The sequence below is a fragment of the Myotis davidii genome, unplaced genomic scaffold (assembly GCF_000327345.1).
Source record: "Myotis davidii unplaced genomic scaffold, ASM32734v1 scaffold205, whole genome shotgun sequence".
NCBI lineage: Eukaryota > Metazoa > Chordata > Mammalia > Chiroptera > Vespertilionidae > Myotis > Myotis davidii.
In genome coordinates this window covers 2237289-2257766 of record NW_006297573.1, presented here as the reverse complement: position 1 = coordinate 2257766, position 20478 = coordinate 2237289, and the positions used below count along the sequence as shown (strand labels likewise).

The 20478-nt window shown below is 43.7% G+C and overlaps 1 protein-coding gene across 1 annotated transcript in view; it reads right to left on the bottom strand.

The window, feature by feature from the left end:
• Nucleotides 1–421: 421 nt before the first annotated feature.
• ROR1 (receptor tyrosine kinase-like orphan receptor 1) overlaps nt 422–20478 on the bottom strand; it is a 176180-nt gene continuing 156123 nt past the window's right edge. Inside the window, exon 9 of the mRNA XM_006773274.2 lies at nt 422–4448. Within this exon, the coding sequence (XP_006773337.1) occupies nt 3021–4448 (1428 nt within the window). The 3' untranslated portion in view covers nt 422–3020. The remainder of the gene's footprint in view (nt 4449–20478) is intronic.

Here is a 20478-nt window from a genome sequence, read left to right as displayed (position 1 = left end):
TCCACAGGCCAACACTCTATCCATTGAGCCAAACCAGTTAGGGCATAAGACATGATTGTTGATATCTAAGTTCATCTGAAAGCATCAAGGCAGAAAAGAATGCAACTTTTAAATCCAAGTTTTACATTCCATTGGTTGCAATTATTTAATATATTATTTTGATTTTAAAAATTAAAATGTTGCCATATGTAGGTGGATAATATATGCTCATGAAATCATTGGGATTCTTCCTTCCACCTATGGTCACTAGCAAAAGAATGCCCAAGTGTATTTTTTAAAAGCCTGTTTTAAGAAAATATTATTTCAATGAAATACTGTAAATAGGAAATATGGTTCCTCTCTCTATGAAATAGCAATCATTAGGAGAAATAGTGTGAAAATTCCCAAATACTTCCATGATAGCAATATTCAGGAAATAATATTTTACGGTAAACATTTTTAATAAACAGCAGCATAAAATAATCAGTGTTTAATATCATCTCTGGTGTGTGAAATACAAATGCATATATCCTCAATATAAAATAGCCTTTTTGTCATTACAATTCCATGCTTGTCTATTTTAAATGCCCATAATAACAAATCAAACATTAAAGTAATACAGTGATTAAATGCATGCAGTGAAAATAAGAAAAGATATGGTAGGGCGAGATATCTGCATATTGCCATTATATATTTGAAGAAAATCTATTACTGAGTTAAAAACAAATACACAAAAGGAAATAAGGAAACAGACCAGATATAAAAATGCAAAGATATATTTTCATTTCTGTGATACAAACCATAAACAATAGTTTTGTGCAAAAAAGAAAATATCTGAAAATAAAGTCATTTTACAAAAAAACATTGTCAACAAAGCAAAAGATATTTTTCAGTTTGTGAAAAAAAATACTATTTTAATACAAAAGGGACTGTGTTATGTAGTATCACAGTGCTATTATAAAATACATTATTACAAGTGGTTTTGAAATTTAGTTTGCTCACCTTAATGACTTCAGTAATTATAAAATGTTTAAAATAAATGTTATAGTTCTTTATAAAAAACTAACTTGAATTATTATTATTATTTTTTACCATAGCAATGTTTTTCCAGAGTAGGCATTTTACTGGCTCATGGAATGCTAATTTCCCTTTAAGGGACTCCTAGAAAAACTCAAGATTCACTGAAATTGTATTTACTTAAAATAATAAATATTCTTGGAAAACAATTGATTGTCGTATGATATACAAAATTGTGGTTTGAATCTTCATCATTAAACAGTTGCATAGCAACAAAAGGTTACAAATATTCTCCTCTACCTAAAGTTAAGAAATGTAACTTCTGAGTCAGCTTATTTATGCCACAAAAATGTCTTAATTTAACTCTGAATAAATTTGAATATAGCCAATTGTTTAAGTTCACAGTACCTATAAGTCCATGTTTGTTTATTTGAAGATTCAGTGTTTGGAAAAACTGCAACATATCCTGGTAAACATTTATTTCCTAGATTTCTCATCGTAATGGTATTTTTTTTTAATTGAACAACAATGTGCTTCTAATTCTCTTACATTCTCCTCATCAAATATCATTTCCAGGAATTACTCTATATCTGGAAAGTCTCTTTATAAGTCTCTTTAGCTGTGAAATAATAAAAAAAGAGACTGGGAGACATTGTTCTTAGAATAAAGGAGCTATTTTTTAACAAGAGAAAAATCAACCATAACATTCCTTTCTACATAGAACTCGAAACCCATCTACAGGAATTCTAAACTTGGCAAAAGATGGCTAGCAGGTAAATGGCATGAGATGCACATTCGATACCTCCCTCTAACTAAGGTAAAAATAATCATGTTGCTTCTAGTATTCAGTTTAAAAAATTCAGTTCACGGTAATCTTTGAAGTGAGAACTCAGTACTTGCTTTTTAAAAATACTGTAATATTTTACAAAATAGAATTCATAGTCTTTGGATTCCAACTAATCCTATGAATAAATTGTCGCAACTCTTGGTGCTGACATAAAAACTGTGACTATTTCCAGATCAGAAAAAAAAAGTGAGAAACTTTAAATTATCTAGATATTGTATCATAGAGTTTCCTACTTCCCCAGAGTCCACTGAACAACTCATAGACAGGAAGTTGCAAGCATGGATGTGCAGATCTGCAGCCACACCTCTATTCTCCAGGGAAGCTCCCGTAAGGCTGTCCCCATGGGAACCCATGGATGCTGATCTAGGTCGAGGGGCCCTTTTCCTGCCTGCTTCCTTTGGTGCCTCATTTCTAATGCAACAAAAATAAACTACCACTACCAACCAATCATCAACTCCAACATCCACATCTAGCCTTCTTATCGCTTGATGCCCTATATTATTTCCAGGGCCGTGTAAACACACGGTGGAAAAGAAAATGTAGGAAAGGCCTGCATGATCAGCAGAGGAGATTCACAAAGAGCCACACTCGGCACCTTCCCAAAGAAGCCCCACTGCGTAGAAGGCTTCAGGGGCACTTACACTTGTCTGATGGCTCATTTCCATCTGGGATTGCAAATCTGGCCTAAGGCTTCCTCATGGCTTCCGAACATCACTTCCACATAAAGATGCACAGAGTTTAAACTGAACCAACACAATTCCTGAACATAGGTCCTGAAGGAAAGACAGCAGGTAGACAAATGCTACGGTATATACATTTTGGGGAGAGACCGGTCATGGTGACTGAAAGTGAAATACACAAAGCACCATCTGACTTTCCTTTTTGGTTTGATGCTTAATCACAAGGATCTTTTCCTCTTCGCTGGTTTGCAGGTTTCAGTACGTGAAACGAATCCCAATGTCATGGCACACATCCTGATGAGGCCTTAATCCCACAAGGTTTCTTTCCAGCTGGGTGTCTGCCCTGCTTGGTAAGACACAACTTAAACTTCACAGAAGGTACTTGTTGCAATATCTGCTAAATGAGAACCTGACTTTAATAAAACCATTTGAATATAAATCTTTTCTACGACTTTCTAGTTTTTCCTGTGTACCACATTTACAACAAGTTGTGCATTTTATAACTCTGCAGAAATCATAGATTCGGTGTGTCCGTGAATATTGGAGTCTCCTAGCAAAGATGGTTGCTTTGAGTCTATTTTGTAGGGTTTTTGAGATTTGTTGCCAAAAACGGTGATACCCATCCCACCGGGATGATTTGGAATCGACATGTGTGGTAGTAAAGGAATATTTGCTTCCTGATTGGATCCTGATGAGGGCAAGCTGGTCACGTGGCCAGTGCTCGTTGACCCACTGGCACTGCTCGGGGACCGGCTCTTGGGGGGTGGGCAGTGCTGGATCACTCTGGGAGGACCTGCTGGCTGAAAGTGGGCAGCTGGAAATGCCGCGTATCCAGGAGGTATTGGGTATCCATTGATGGGGATGAATCTCTGGTTCTGAGGTATCGGTGGGCCAATGAAACCAGCAATCTGGCCCTGTGGTGTCATACCCTGGCTTGGGAACATATAATTGGGATATCTGGGGTTACTGAGATTACTCACTGGACTGGCACTAAGGGAGGTGGTCTGCGTGGTGGCATTTCCTCCTGACGGAGTCGTGGAGCTGGTGTGACTGGAGAGTCCCTCCCAGGACCGAAGCCGGACGTGAATATCTTTAAATCTTGGTCTCCTAGAAGGAATCTCATTCCAGCATTCTGTCATGAGGCTGTACATTCTGGGTGGGCAGTCTTCGGAGCAGGGTAACAGCTGTCGTTTTCTCACCATTTCGATCACTTCCTGGTTACTGAATCCATAGTAGGGCTGGAGTCCAAAACTGAAAATCTCCCACAAGACAACCCCAAAAGACCAGATATCTGAATCAGAAGAGAATTTGCCATACAGGATGGCTTCGGGGGGCATCCAGCGAATGGGCAGCAACGATTTGCTCTGCACCCTGTAGTAATCAGCGGAGTATATCTCTCTGGAAAGCCCAAGGTCTGAGATCTTCACGTGCAGCTGCTCTCCGATTAAAATATTGCGAGCCGCAAGGTCCTTGTGGACAAAGAAATGACTAGACAGATATTCCATGCCAGCTGCGATCTGAATGGCAATGTGCAGAAAATCTCCATGATCCAGGCTGGATTTCACAGTCCCATCTTCATCACTGCTACAGCCAACGTCAGAATGCGGGGACCGCATGATGAGGAACTCGTGGAGATCCCCCTGATTCATATACTCGAAAAGCATGCACACAGGTTGTTCCTGAGTGACAGCACCTAGAAGGCAGACGATATTGGGGTGGTGGAGCTCAGCCATCAGGGACGCCTCCTGTTGGAAGTCTGTCCATTGCTGGGGGTTGTTATAGTCTTTTAAGGTCTTTATAGCAACCAACTGAGCATGGTCCATGCCTGGGAGATAGAGATGGCCCTTGTAGATCTTTCCAAAGGCACATTCGCCCAATTCTTCCATAAAACGTACAGCAGAAAGTGGCAGTTCCTTAGCCTTGCTCTGTATGAAAGAAAGGAAAAGTGTGGTTTAAAATATTTCTTTTTTTGAAAAAAAATTTAATTGATTTTTAGACAGAAAGGAAGGGAGAGGGAGAGAGAGATAGAAACATCAATGATGAGAGAGATACATTGATTGGCTGCCTTCTGCACGCCCCCTACTGGGGATTGAGCCCATAACCCGGCATGTGCCCTGACTGGGAATCTAATCTGGGACCTCTTGGTCCATGAGACGGCGTTCACTCCACTGAGCCACACCAGCTGGGCTAAAACATTTCTTAAGACACCTTCTTGGCATCTGGAAGGAACGGGTGGAACATAGAAAGGTTCTGTAAATTAGATTAAAATATTGTAGGTGTATACATTTTAAATAGTTGGCTGCAACTTAGAGGAGCCGTCATTGGTACCTTTCTGTCCATCACTCCCCAACTCACCCTTCTACACCCCTTGCTCCAACAATGGTTTCCTGCTGTTGCCTAGAGTCTCGCTACTCCCGCTGTGGTCTTGGAACAGCCACATCAGCATCAATGGGAGCTTCCTACAAATGAGGCCTCCTGGGCCCACCTCTGACCCACTGAATGAGATGCTTTTACCAGGCCCCACGTATTCCAGTGGACATCAGAGCACGAGAAGCACGGCTGCAGACAACACAGCCTTAATTCTTAGCCTGGCACTTGGAGTGCCTGTGATTTGGCCCTCATCTGCCTACCCTTGCTACTCCTCTCTGTGATAGCATCACTGTTGTTCAATAGGCCTCCTTCCGTCCACCCTAAACCACCGTGCACATTATGGCCTAGTACCTTTATTCCTGCAGTGCTCTCCTATTCCTAGGATATTGATGGTGCAAAAAGCAAGAGAAACCAAATGAAAGACTGTCCTCACAGTAGAGTTGGGGACACTTGGAATGTGCTCCTCTCTGCTTATTGAATCCTTGCCTCCTCTGAAGCGCTCCTTGACCACTATGGTCTTTGCCTCCTCCGGAGTCTTTGGCTTTATGGTCTGAATGCCACTACGTGCAAGAAGCAGGGTGGTGGCTGGTTACACGCATGACCGCTACAGCCAGCCAATCAGATTTGAATCCTGAGTTCTCCACTTACCAGCTGTGTGACCCCCGGTATAATATTGAACCACCTCATACCTCAATTCCTTTGTCTGTAAAATAAGATGATAATACTTGATACAATTTACTTATCTTGTAGGATTCTTGCGAACTTTTAATATGTTAGCATCTGTAAAGTACCCAGCATGCTGTCTGACACATGGTAAATGCTACTTAACTTTGACTATTATTAACTTGCTGTATGTTTTGTCTTAATCAGATTTCAATGCCTTGCATTTCCCTTCATACCAATTGATATGCCTATGGCTTTGCAAGAGGGCTGTTGACTGACTGCCCTTAAAATAGACGGGGGAAAGCATGTGCCTCACAATAAAAATAAGTATTAAATGGTGACATTTGATCTTGGCAGTAAATGTCTACTAGGTCCTGTGTTTTTCCTATTTTAAAAAATTCACCTCAAATCTAGCCTGACGTTTATTCTAATTTGTTAGGGAAGAAGTCATAAAAGCAATGCATTTGTACATAAACGGATTTTTGAAATAATCCCTGTACCTTAAATCTTTATTTTGGGGGAAAAGAATGCTGCTCTGTGGATCCCAATTGAAGCTGACAATGCTGCAAATCCATCTGGAATGCAGAGCTCTCCACAAGGAGTTTAAAACAACAGTTTGGAAAAATAAGTAAAAAAAACCACCAAAAAACCCTTCTCTAATCCAAATTCTACTAATTTAGAATTCATGATGATCAGCTCTGTTCTAGGCTGACATTTTCCAGGGCAAAAATGCCCTCTAACCTAATTATAAGTGTAAACAGACTTCCAGCAAAACACCCAGTAGGAAGGACAAAATGGAATTGAGGGTTTTGAAATACTAATTCTTCTCTGCAAATATTATTGCAAATAGGTCTCATTTATTTGCTCAAGCAGAGTTTATGGGGTTTGTATTTGAAAATACAGGTCTTATAGGAAAGTTACTTCTGCTAAAACTAATAGTAATGCATTGCTTATCAGCGGTTCTCAACCTGTGGGTCGCGACCCTTTGGCAGTCGAACGACCCTTTCACAGGGGTTGCCTAAGACCATCCTGCATATCAGATATATACATTACGATTCATAACAGTAGCAACATCACAGTTATGAAGTAGCAACAAAAATAAGGCCCTGCCAGTGTGGCTCAGTTGGTTGAGCATCGTCACATGCGACAAGAGGTTGCTAATTGGATTCCCAGTCAGGGCACATGCTGGGTTGTGGGCTCAATCCCCAGTAGAGGGCGTGCAGGAGGCAGCCAATCGATGTCCCTCCATCTCCCTCTCCTTTCCTCTCTGTGAAATCAAATAAAACATATTTTAAAATAAAATAAAAAGTAAAAAACAAAACCCAGTAATACTGCATTCTGCTTTTGTGTGAAAGAGGAGAAGACAAAGACTATATTCGTTTGTCTTTGCATAAAGAACCTACGCTCAGGCAACCACCGTGGCGACTGGGCGGGCACCGAGGTGAGAACTAGGAGGAGGGGACGGAGGTGGACGATTATTTTACTTTGTGCCTTTGTATTCTTCTAATATTTTGAACCAGGCAAAATATGTTACCAATTCAAAAAAGTATGTCATTAAAAAAACACACATATGACCAATCTTTCCATCAGATTGAATCAGATAATTTCTTCCACAATCACAGGCCCATCCACTATTTCCCATGTTGCTTACAGGGGCTGGGTTCTTGTGGGCGCTCTGGAGTTCCTTTGGGAGAACAGCATGTGGGGGATGGGAAAAGGAACCCACCGAACCAGCCCCACTGTTTTCTCTTGCTACACTCAGCTGACGTTGCTTTTGTAACAAGACTGAGCCAAAGGGGTGTTTTCCTGCAGGACATTAAGACTGAGATTTCCATCAGAACGTTTCCTAATGATGCAACTGAATGCAATTTGTGGGAAGGTCCCTGGAATGGCATAGAAAGTGTTACTTTTTTTTTTTTTTTTAAATCGAAACAGGATCCTCTGGCTTTTGGTGATAGAGAAGAACAAGGGACTGAATAATACACTTCTTTTGAGGGAAAATGGGAATTAGGAACTAAACCCAAGGAATAGTAGACTGATATAATGAGGAATTAGAACTCCTCCTCCCTCCTGCCGCTGCTGAAATTAACCCATGGGCAGGGTGGTGTAATTCAACTCATGTGACTTTGGGCTCATACAAATTGGAATTCGCATCTTGGACTTGTTGCTTTCTATTAATACTCATAGAGCATGGACTATGTGCCAGACACTGTTCTAAGCACTGAACAAATATTAGCTCATTTAATACAACAGTCCTGTGGCGTAGGCCCTATATATTAGCTGGTTGGCCATGGGTGAGTTTCTTAACTTTTCTGAACCTCTATCTCATAGCTATGAAATATAACATCTAGCTTCCATGGTTACAATAGGGATTAGATGCAACAATGTATGAAAGCAACTTCACCTATTCTCTTTAAATCAATCTTACTTTTCTTATTAGGGAAGTCATCTAAGAAGTGGAGTAACGACAAATGATTTCTAGACAGTCTCCTATAATGTCTTCTATTAAAACAATATATGATAAGTTTCCTCTTGTTAATATTTCTCCGTTGTCCTATAGTTGTTAATATTCTTAAAAAAAAAGTCTTTAAAAAAATGACAGAGACTATATTTGGAGCCTGAGGATGGGTGATGAAGATGGAGGGACAAGAACCTGTGTGGCAGAGCAGATGGTGGCAGATGGGGAAAGGGAGCGAGCAAGCCAAACTTCGGGGGCTTAGAAGCGAAGAGGACAGGACGGCGGCACCAGCTGGACACGTGGCCCCTGCGGCTTCATGACTAAGAAGCCTGCCCACAGTCCCCTACACGCAGGTGGCAAATGAGCCATTTTACAGGTGAAGAAAGAGGCTTTCAGGAGTATCAAGACTTTGCAGGACCCAAAAGAGCTACACTCGTGCGTGCAAGGCCTTCTGCTGTGGGCCCCTCCATTCTGTCTGAAACCAGAGAAGCCTGCTGGCCGGGGATCCCCGTGGCCTTGGCAGGTCTCTAAAGGCTCCGCCTGGAGCCTGACACCGTGCGGGGCTGTGGGGCCAGCCTTCAGTGTGTGGTCACTCGGTGGAGTTAGAATGGTTCTGCCTCCCTGTTCAGACACACAAGAGAGTCCATTTCGACCCGAAGTGTGTCTTGCCATATTTTACCAATACCTGGGGGGTCACTGAGCACAGGGCGTCAGCTCTGCTCCAGCCCCTAACAGGGAGGAGGAGGGGTTCGCCAGAGCTAGTCAGAGCCACATATGGGGGTGTGCTTTGGAAAGAAGCACAGAAAGCAACGAACATGGCAGATTTCACAGAATCTTTCCTGCAAACACCTGTGCTGCAGCCGGCATGGACGTGCCCAGAAAAAGCCGGCTCCGAGCTGGGTTTCAGGGGAACGATTTACACAGTGATTTGCATTTTTTAAATGCTCAAGTTACTTGGTACAAATGAGTCTTAACTACAGACTCATTTTCAAATTTCACATAAATCCTGAACTAGTTAAAAAATCATAAAAACCCTTAAAGAAGCAGCCAGTAGATGTACGGTAACGGCAGGAAATTAGCTGTATTGTTGGGGAACAGATGGTTTACATTATACAAACCCCTCAGGCTAAACTTGTTTAGGTCTGGCATATTGTAAATTATATTTTAGTAATGAAAGTGAAATGACCTCTGCTTGACCTCCAGTGGGGTTTGTCTGTTTGAACCAATGTAGTGGAAAACTATGAAAGAAAATGAAGTCATAAAGTTTTGGCAGTTCAATTTTGGCTCATTTCAAGTTAAGGGGTTATAAATCTGTTTAGTTTCTGTTTGACAAGTATTTGTCATACAGGGATGTACAAAATGTAGAGAAGTGTAAAATACACACGAGGCACGGTGCCAAAGTAAACCCAGTACAAAGGGAGACTGGAATGAATAGGGTCCCAGGCTCCTATCTCTTTATCACTCCCTCCATTAGTTGAATGACAAGATGGGCTCGGTTTATTATACGCTGTAAGGCAATTAAGTACCTTAAAACTGAAACAGGCTTTCAGTTTAAATGTTAACATTTTTACTTCTCAAAAGTAAACACACATCTGCCCCAGTGCGCGCTTTTAAAAATTATATAATTTGGGGTGGGGGAGAGAAAAATCAAAGCTGATGGAGAAGTTGATACGTTAGTCTCCAATCCGATTGTGCTTCTTCCCTTAGAGCAGTGGTCCTCAACCTTCCTAATGCCGCGCGACCCTTTGATACAGTTCCTCATATTGTGGTGACCCCCAATTTCATTGTTACAAATTGAACATAATTAAAGCACAGTGATCAATCACAAAACAATATGTAATTATATATGTGTTTTCCGATGGTCTTAGGTGACCCCTGTGAAAGGGTTGCTTGACCCCCAAAGGGGTCGCGACCCACAGGTTGAGAACCCCTGCCTTAGAGCAACTGTGGGGAGAACACTGGAGAGGCAAGTCCCTTAGATATGAGTCAGATGTGAGTATAACAGGACTGTCTCAATGGCTGATGATGGCTTCTTTCACCTGAGTGCTGAATACGAAGTGGGGACAGGTGAACCTTCTAGATACACGAACCTGAGATAGGAAAGCAATGGGTCATGGGGTTGGGTTTTAAAAAATTCCAATTATGTAGGTGGCAGGTGGATGAGGAGGACAGACTCAGTGACTTTATCTCTTTCCACCTTTGGGAAGTTACACCTTAGGTGCTAATACATTTGAAATGACTCCTCTGGGTGACAGGGCTTACTGCTAACCTTCCATTTCCTGCTTACCCCACCTAAGTGATTTCCACCGGAAATGAGGGGAGAATTGTGTGAGGGCCACCTACATTTGTGTGCAGCAGCGGTCCCCTCTGTGTCTTCTGGCCTCTAACCTGAACAGGGTATGAATGCTCTACTTTTGAGTCTTACTTGAAGCCGACACACAGATAAAAAGCAGAGCTACATTCTCCGGGACAGGAAGGTGGCTCCAATAGCAAGGGGTGAAAAAGAACTGAATGAAGTTCATATTCATGCAACCCAGCCCGGCCCCTCCAGGTCCTGTGCTGGTTCCTTTCCTATTCCTGAATGCCCCACGACTGCTGCCCTTTTACAAATCTTTCTTGCTCTACATTTGCTGATACTAGCTGGACACAAGTGTCTGTAGGAGAGCAGGTTCCACACGATAGCATTGGTCCTCGGGCCCCTGCGAGGAACAGTGAAGCAGATTCGGGCCCTACTGAAACCACAGGGGTAACCTGGGTACCAGGAGGACACTCCTAGGTCCTTTTTTTCTTTGGAAGCACAGTTTCCTCTGAGCTCGGTACTGCTTGGGGACTTACTTGCTCTGTGGAGCGCAAGTACTGACCAGCATCCTCTATATCAGAGCAGGTATTGGAGCCCCCCCGGGGGGGTGGTGGCTTGTTAAAACACAGTGCTAGGCCCCACTCCCAGAGTTTCTGATTCTGCAGGTCAGAGAGTCTGCACTTCTGACAGGTTCCCAGGGATGAGGGTGAACCCACATGGAGACTTCACGTGGAGAATCACTGGTGCATGTGCCTGTGCCTGGGTGTGGGTCAGGCAACGGCTTCGTGATCTGGGTGCCTGCTCCTTGCCTATGAATGACCACAGAGTGTCTGAAGCACCTGGTTGAGCAACTCTGACTTACACAACACAGAGAACATAATACTCTGCTTCAGAAGACGCTTTGGAAATGCCAGCGAGAGAAAAATGTAGGGCCCATTGACTAGTACTGACTGGGCTTATATTCTGCACGGCTGCCGTCTTAGCAAGAGTCATTGAAATGTAAGTCACTCTATAGCTTGGGCCACGGCATCAGCTTATTTTCTTCGCATGTGCAGCCAGTTGTGTGGGACATATTTTAATAGCTGTTTGCATCAGTCAGCTGATAGTGTAAATACTATATACCAAAAGAGTATCCATACAGAATACAATAGGTCCTCCGGTTACGTCAGAGATCCGTTCCTACCGCGCGAGGTAACGCGATTTTCGCCATAAGTCGGAACCCACCTACATAAGCACCTACGTCACTCACATGGAGCACATACACAGCAGTAATGAAGTGAAACAGTAAAAAAAATTTAAAAGAAAGATCACAATTCCTGACCTTTACTTGTGGTAAATAAATAACAAAAAACATAAAGCACATGTGTACATATGTCGAGATGTCGGAACTTTTTTTTTTTTTAATAAATAAATGGGAGATGGCGACGTAACCACGAAAAGACGTCGTTGAGTCCAATGTTACCCAAGGACTGCCTGTAGTATATTAGCCATGCAAAAACCGCGTAGAGAGGGTGCAGCGCCTATCCTAGATGCTTGCCATCAGATGTGAATACTAGGTAGCATGTATTAAATACTGACCATGTGCAGGACACTGAGATCATAATAATAGCTATGATTTTTTTGGAGTGTTTATGTGCTATGCTATGAGTACTTTATGCACAGTAACTCATTTCATCCTTACAACAACCCTATGAAATTGGTCACTGTGACTATAACCCCCATTTTACAGATGGAGAACCCAAGGATCAGAGCAGTTAAGTGACCCCACATTACCAGGTTGTAAATTCGGATTCCAGAGTCTCTTCTGAATGACTACACTATAGTCCCTTGTCTGCTCTCCAGGTGCTCAATGCATCAATTCATTTAATGCATTGTGATGAGGATCACAGCCCTGTGACATTTACACTATGATTTCTCCATTTTATGGGTCCAAAAAAAAAAAAAAAATCAAGGCATTCCCTGGTTAAGTAGCTTGTCTAAAATAGCACCACTGTTAAGTGGTGATGTCAAGACTCAAATCCAGCCCAGCTGGTATGGCTCAGTGGTTGAATGTGTACCCATGAACCAGGAGATCATGGTTCAATTTCTGTCAGGCTTCAGGCTCTATCTCCAAAGGGGGCGTGCAGGAGGCAGCAGATCAATGATTCTCTCACATCATTGATATCTCTACCTCTCTCTCCCTCTCTCTTCCTCTCTGAAATCAATAAAAATATATATTTAAAAAAGAGACTCAAGCATGTCTGACTCCAAAGTTGGCGTATTTTTCTGGGAAGAAGTGACAATTTTCATTCAACCCTCAAAGGGGTCCATAATTTAAATAGCATGAAGCCCACTGGTATGGAATGTCTATGAGCAACTGCTCTTTGATCCCTGATGATCGAGACCTTACTCTAGAGCAGTGGGTCTCAACCTTCCTAACACGACCCTTTAATACAGTTCATGTTGTGGTGACCCCCAATTTCATTGTTACAATTTGAACATAATTAAAGCATAGTGATTAATCACAAAAACAATATGTAATTATATGTGTTTTCTGATGGTCTTAGGTGACCCCTGTGAAAGGGTCGTTCAACCCCCAAAGGGGTCGCGACCCACAGGTTGAGAACCGCTGCTCTAGATCCTCTGTTGTCTCTACAGGTTGACTGGGATAAGTGAGCTGAACTTTTCAGCAGCAGCCTTTGCCTGAATTGGGCACAAGAGCTCTAGAGAGCATACGAAATTGATTTTTTTTTTTTTTTAGTATCTGGACTTGGCTGTTGACAGGGATCTGTTTTACTCCAAAGCCGATTCTCCTTTCTTGTGCATTTTACTGGTTCTTAGGTAAACAGTGTTCGAATTGTGAAACAATCGACTCCACTCATAAATGGAAATGATTACATTTTACAAGCTTAAAGGCCGCAACCATTTTATTTTAGGAGGTTATGGACATTTTCAAAGACTGCAGTCGAACTAAGTGCCTCTTGGCTTATGCAAGCAGATTCTAAAGGGAGTTTCAACCAATCGTTTGCCACATTTGCTCAGAGTTCAGCGGCACTTCTCTGGAAGTGATTTAACATCAGAAACAGTTCTTTTCTCTGCAACGTAGCTTTCTAATAGTTGGTTCGAATGTCTGGTGGCGACCAGGGCTGGTTCTGTGGTGGAGTTGCTTTGTAATGTCAACGGGAGAGATTCTGTTCTCCTGGAAAGAGGCAGCGCAGATGCCAGTAATTTTAGTGTCAGCTGGGGCCACTGCAGGCCTGCCGTGGGCCTGTGTGTCTCAGTCAGCCCCCAAGTTGAAGCAACCGGGTGAAACGGGCAAGAAGCACTGGAGCTCTGGATCTGGGCCTGCCCGGGTTCGAGTCTTGGCTCTGTCACTTACTAGCTGTGTGACTTTGGGCAAACTCTTAAGTCTCAAGCCTCGGTTTCCTTACCCCACAACTCAGGCTCAAATCAGTACCTACTTCCTAGGGTTATTATACAGATTCTGTTGAGATAATGGGTGTGAAGCTCTTCAGCTTGTTCGTAAGACCCGTTCATAATAGAGCCATGTGTAATACTCACTCTCCCCGCCCTCCTTACCTGCCATCTCCACTTGATGGGCTTCATCCAGGGTGTGAACTGCGTCTGGGACAGTGGATTGGTGCTAACTGGATGGGCACGAGGAACACCCTGTGTGCTCCCCTCCCCTCTGTCCTCACCCCCGGGAATGCTGTGGGCTGCGGCGCCTGCAGCTTCCCCCTCGACCCACATGGCCCTGCACACAGTATTTGGTAGTTGATTAAAAAGTTTGTGGTTGTTCATATTATTGCATTAACAAAAGTAAAAGTAACTTCTAGCTGATGAGTGCCTGTGAGGTGCCAGACAGACTCCCTTGAAGTGCTAAAAACATCTCTTTTAGAGCAGATTGGTGGTTGCCAGAGGGGTGGGGTGCAGAGTGGGTAAAATGGGTGCAGGGAGTCAAAAGGTACACACTTCCACTTATAAAATAAATAAGCCGAGGGGAGGTAATGTACAGCATGGAGACTATCATTAATAATACTGTATTGTATATTTGAAAGTGGCTAAGAGAGTAAATCTTACAAGTTCTCATCACCAGAAAGTAAACTTCTGTTACTATGTATAGTGAGGAATGCTCATGAGACTTGGGGTGATCATTTGACAATATGAACAAATATCGAATCATGCTGTTTACACCTGAAACTAATATAATGTTGTATGTCAATTATATTTCAATAAAAAAATTTAAAATACCTCTTTTAAGTACCATTTTTATCCTTGCTTTATAAGTGAGAACAAAAAGGTTCAAAGTACTCGCTGAAGATCTCACAGCCAGTAGTAAACGACGGAGCCAATATTTGTGATCATATCTCTCTGCCTCTACATGCTTGCTCTTTGAAGTATGTCATACTGCCTCCCAGAAAGAGACTAAGAGAAAAATGTGGCTGCAAAGGTAAGTTAGGGCCAGAGAGTCTGGACTCTTGGGTGCTAGGAGAGAGAATTTTATAACTTGAGATTGGTCCTTCCAGAATCATTATATTGAGTGGGAGCTCAAGTGATGCCAGAGATGAAGTCAGCATGAGAGAGAGAGAGAGAAAGAAAAAGAGGACTGGCAAACATTAGAGGATGCTCCCATTTAGGGAATTATGGGAAGGACCAGGGAAGGAAACAGGAGGAGATAGGAGGAAAGCCAAGAGAAGAAGTATTTCAAGATGGTGGTTAAGAGTATCAAATGCTCCAGAGAAATGAAAGGGGATGAAGCCTGGAGACGGTCCCTGGGTGAAATGACATCACTGGGGGTTCCAGGGAGGTCCCTGTCAAGAGAACGATGAGCTCAGAGGCCTGGGAGACAATGGCTTCAAGGGAGTAAGTGGAGAAGTTGCTGAGGACATTTCAGTGCCAAGTGTGGTGACGTTGGGTAAGGCCAGGCGTTTCCCAGGGGTAGCGGGACACAGTAAGCCTTTTAGGTGGAAGGAAGCATCTCGCTGGCAAAACGGACAGGCCCGGAGAATATAATCATGAGTCAGGACATTCAGCAACTACCTTGGCTGGAAAGGAGGAGGAGAGATGAATTGCCTTTGGAAGCGAAGAAACAGAGAAGCTGGCTAGAGATGAGGTTAAGTTGAGAAATAAAATACAGCTACCAGCTTCAGAAAGCTAGGCAAATCCAGCTTCCTCCCCAGTGTTCCTCACATCAGCCAGAGCGGCAGGAGTTTGACCCACAGGCCAACTCAGGCTTTGGCCTAGCCCTCCCCCAGGCCCACGCTTCTTTGCCCCTCATCCTCAAACTCCTCCATCCCTTCACATCTCTGTGAGCCTAAGTCCCATGCAGTGAGTCACAGAGGGAAGGACAGACCAGGGTTCCCCCTCGGTGTGAACAGGGTTCCTGACTCTCAGGGGAACATGTTCCACAGCTTTTCTCCCTTAAAAGCACCCTTAGTGACTGCTCTGTTTTTCAGACACATGAGAGTTGGTAGGGTCTAGGGCAGGGGTGGGCAAACTTTTTGACTCGAGGGCCACAATGGGTTCTTAAACTGGACCATAGGGCCGGAACAAAAGCATGGATGGAGTGTTTGTGTGAACTAATATAAATTCAAAGTAAACATCATTATATAAAAGAGTACGGTCTTTTTTTCAATAGTTTTATTCATTTCAAATGGGCTGGATCCGGCCCGCAGGCCATAGTTTGCCCATGGCTGGTCTAGGGAGAGAAAGGAATTAGGGAGAAGGGAAGTTAGGGCTGACAGGCTTCTCAGATGTGGTTTGCTTTCCATCGTTCTTTTAAAGAGCACCGAGTCAGGCTCAGTGGGTGAGTGTCTACCTCTGCACCAGGAGGTCACGGTTCATTTCCCGGTCAGGGCACATGCCCAGGTTGCAGGCTCGATCCCCAGTGTGGGGTGTGCAGGAGGCAGTGATCAATGATTCTCTCTCATCATTGATATTTCTATCTCTTTTTAAGTAAAAAAAGCACCCAGTCAGATTGTAAAATCGTAATGCCTCCTTCGTTCATGCATTGCTGGAGTACTCATCAGGAGATTTTAAAGATGGAAATGATAGGCGATTATCTAATCCCACCCAAGGGCTTGAAATCTCTGGGTGAACAAGAGAAAATAAAAATACACAGTCCTTTACAATTAAATGAACACAGCCGGCCACTTCTCTGAGCAGCGGAGACCTCTGACACTCAGAGAGGCTTCTCAGGGCCGCAGGGCAGCTGGGGGTCAAGCCAGGGAGAGCATCTTCATTTCCCAACTTTAAAGGCTCAGAGTGAAGATGCTGCTCTGGTCAGGCCAGCGGCTTCCTTTCCGCACAGATCCGAAGGAAACTCGGCCTCATCAAAAGTTTTAACCATCACCTCTCTGGGGACTCGCGCCAGGTCCTGTCAGCCAGTCTGTCTGCGGAGGCCTAGTGTCCCCCCTGAAGGACACGGATTTCTCATCTCCCAGAGGAGCCTCTCCTAATCCAAACACTCAGGCGGATAGTAGCAGCTCGGCAAGTGCAGAAAGATGGAAACAGAGAGTGTGAACCCTGAAGGGCACATTCACGTGGATAAATAAGAGGGAGAAATAAGGATAAGGCCCGCCTCCATCCTTCCTTCCTTTTTCATCCCAGCCGGCAAATGTCCTTTTGATTTTATGCTGGAAGGTGTTTGTTTTCCGGACTTTTTCCTCCTCCATTCTTATGCGTGTCCCTTCCTTTTAGATTTTATAGGTACTGGAATATTTATGTGTCGGTGACCTTTGAAAGCAGCTTCAGAGGTTGGCTGTTTACAGTTAGGAATTTTCTCTAAGGTCTACAAAGCCCTTTGTGCTTTTTCCAGGAAAGGCACTCAATAAGAACCAAAACAAACAACTGCACAACTCAAATCTGATGGGAGCCAAATCTCTTAGGAGAGTAAGGAAAAAAAAGTCTGCATTTGTTTCTGCTGCTTCTTCCCTCCCGCCCCAGTCAAATCTGCTTGAGTCGTTGCTGCTTCCCGTCAGGTTCAGAATTGCTTGTGAGATGTTTATGGCTACATTGGAAACCTTGTGTTGGAAAACATCTCGACACTGGGAGATTTTGCAAGGCACAATTTAAAAATGGCCCCAAAATGATGAAAACAATACTCACATCGCCAAGTCTTTGGGAAAAGTTATCCCAGGATATTTAACATTTGTCTCTATGACCATGGAGGATGGAGGACTATTTGTGCTCTGGCCAAATTCCACATGACAGACTCCACCAGTGAGGCTTACAACTGTTATTCAGGCCAATAAAGGATTTGTCACAACTGGGGTGATGCCTGTGGTTAGTGTTCAGCTAGAACTGACCAAATGGAATCCCATTTAGTTGTTTGCCTGGCCTCCCACTCCCTCTTCCCAGTATCATTTGTTCTGCAAAAACGTTTTCATGGGGTCAGGCAAGTGGAAGGGCTTTGCCTGGAGTTGAAAAGTCCTATATTCACCTTTTGTCTCTTTTCATTACGAGCTCTTTGACCTTGGGCAAGTTAATCAGTTTGAGTCTTGTACCCTGCTTGTACAAGAGTGATAATAATACCTATCTATAATAATAAAAGTGTAATATGCTAATTAGACCAGACAGCTGAACGACCTTCCAGATGTCATTCTGGATGTCCTTCCGGACGAAGCCGCAGCAGTGAGGGCCAAGGCAGAGGTGGTTAGGGACAATCAGGCAGGCAGGCCAGTGGTTAGGGATAATCAGGCAGGCATGTAGAGTGGTTAGGGGCAATCAGGCAGGCAGGCAAAGTGGTTAGGGGTGATCAGGCAGGCAGGCGAATAGTTAAGGACGATCAGGCAGGCAGGCCAAGTGGTTGTGGCAATCAGGCAGGCAGGCAGAGTGGTTAGGGGCAATAAGGCAGGCAGGTGAGTGGTTAAGGGTGATCAGGAAGGCAGGCAGAGTCATTAGGGGCAATCAGCCAGGCAGGCAGAGTGGTTAGGGGAGATCAGGGGAAGCTGGGGCTGGAGGGAAGCCAGCCCAGGTCCCGTGTGCCTGCGGGCAGCCCAAGGGAAGCCTGCCTGAGCTCCAGGTGCATGCGGGCAGCCAGAAGAGGGAAGACAGCCCAGGTCCCGGGTGCCTGCCAGTGGCCAGAGGAGGGAAGCCCGGGTCCTGGGTGCCAGAGGGAAGCTGGTGCCGGCAGCCCAGGTCCTGGGTGCTGGAGGGAAGCTGGTGTCAGCAGCCAGGGGAAGGAAGAGGTACTCTTGCACAAATTTTCATGCATCGGGCCTCTAGTCTTCTATAATAGATGTGAGATCACAAGGGTAAAAGCTCCTGATATAGTTCTGGACAATTCTATCAATCAACAAATAGTAACTTTCTCTATGCCACAAAGCTCTCTGAGATCTTTACGTGAAAGACTGCATAAAGCCAAAACATTGTGCCTGTTGGAGATCATGTGTTGCAAAAGAAACATTCATTAAAAATGAAATTGAGTTGCAGATGGAGGCTGACTGACAAAATGGATAATCCTCCCACATGGAAATGACTTTCCCCCTGGCTCCTGCCATGGCATGAGGAGCCCACCTCTCCAGGGTGGTGGCTGCACAGTGAATGCTGTAACCAGACTGGGTCTCTCTCCCACTCAGAGTTCTGGTGTCTCTAAGGCTCCTTAACATTTAATAACAGAAATGACAGGGAAAGATTCCCACAGAACTAAGACTATTGCCCTAGAAGTTTAGAGTCATGGTATATACAAGAGGTCAACTAGGTGATACTTCATGAATGTATAACAATATTAACCCCTGCATTCTCTTCTACTACCTTCACAAAGATTAAGTGGGAAGTTTCATAACATGTACTAGAGGCCTGATGCATGAAATTTGTGCAAGAGTAGGCCTTCACAGCCACAGCAGCTGCCTTGATCCTGCGGCTGCAGCCCTGGCTTCATCCACATCCAGAAGGACAACTGGAACCACCGTTCGGTTTATTTGCATATTAGACTTGTATTATTATAGATGATGTACGTGAGTCAGCTAGCCAGCAGATAGGATGTCAAAAGAGATGAACCTCCACCACACCTGTCCCCCAAGTCACTTAGTGAACTCTGGTTTCCTGGGTCTGTGGTTCTCCCCCTCCCCCCATGGTAAAAATTCACACTTAAGAGAACAGTGGTTTTGTTTGGGAAATAACACTTAAAATGAATTGTTAGCATTAAAGAAACCTCAAAACCTTACCAACACATATGACTTTACAATACAAACATGCTAAGACCTTTTGAGTTAAAAAATCCGATTGCAAAGCAAAATAAAATCAAATGAGGGCGGTGTGTCAGTCACAATTATGCTACTCTCCTTACTGCATAAAAGGATTAGTTAAGTGAGTGTGAAGTGTGAAGACATTTTTTCCTAAAACTTTGTTAAAAGTGACGTAGCTTCTGTTTATGAGGGTCAAAAAATAATATGACCTCCAACCCACAGAGAAGATAAATATTTGTCAAACAAATGAATGAATGTTCCTTTGGAGTTGCACTAAGAAGAAAAGACAGGCTTTTGGATGCAGAATCTTAGATTATGTAAATGAAATCTCTTTGCCGAGGCCTGGGATTGAGGGGCTGGCTTTCCAGAGAGAAAGCCTCTGCTGTGTTTCAGCTCCAAGACATGGAGCATGTGCTCCGCGAAGGCGAGGGCCAGTGACCCTGGGTTCTGTGCCAGGACCTCGAGCAGCCCAAGTGTTGAAAGATGTGGAGGAACAGCTAAAAGGAAGTGGGCTGCTTTAGCACAGACAGAGGGGAAGGCAACCTGTCATTAAACAACATTGAAAGATTTTAGGAAAGATAACATTTCTCTTAAAATACATATAAACCAAAGAAAAAGGGACTTAGGTGAGGCGGAAAAAGGATATCTTTTGTTGTTGTGACACATAAAATTTGCTATTAAAAAAAATTTTTGTTGTTGTTTTGTTAATCCTCACGTGAGGGTATTTTTCCCTTGATTTTTACAGTGAGTGGAAAGGAAGGGGAAAGACACAGAGAGAGAACAACAATTGGTTGCCTCCCATCGATGACCTGGGGCCAGGTATAGAGCCTGCAAGTGAGGTACATGCCCTTGACTGGAATCGAATCCACGACCCTTCAGTCCATGGGTCAACACTCTATCCACTGAGCAAAACCAGCCAGGGAAAATTTTGATATTTTTAAGTGTACAGTGTAGTGGTGATAGGTACGTGTACATTGTTGTGCAATAAAAAGGGTTGA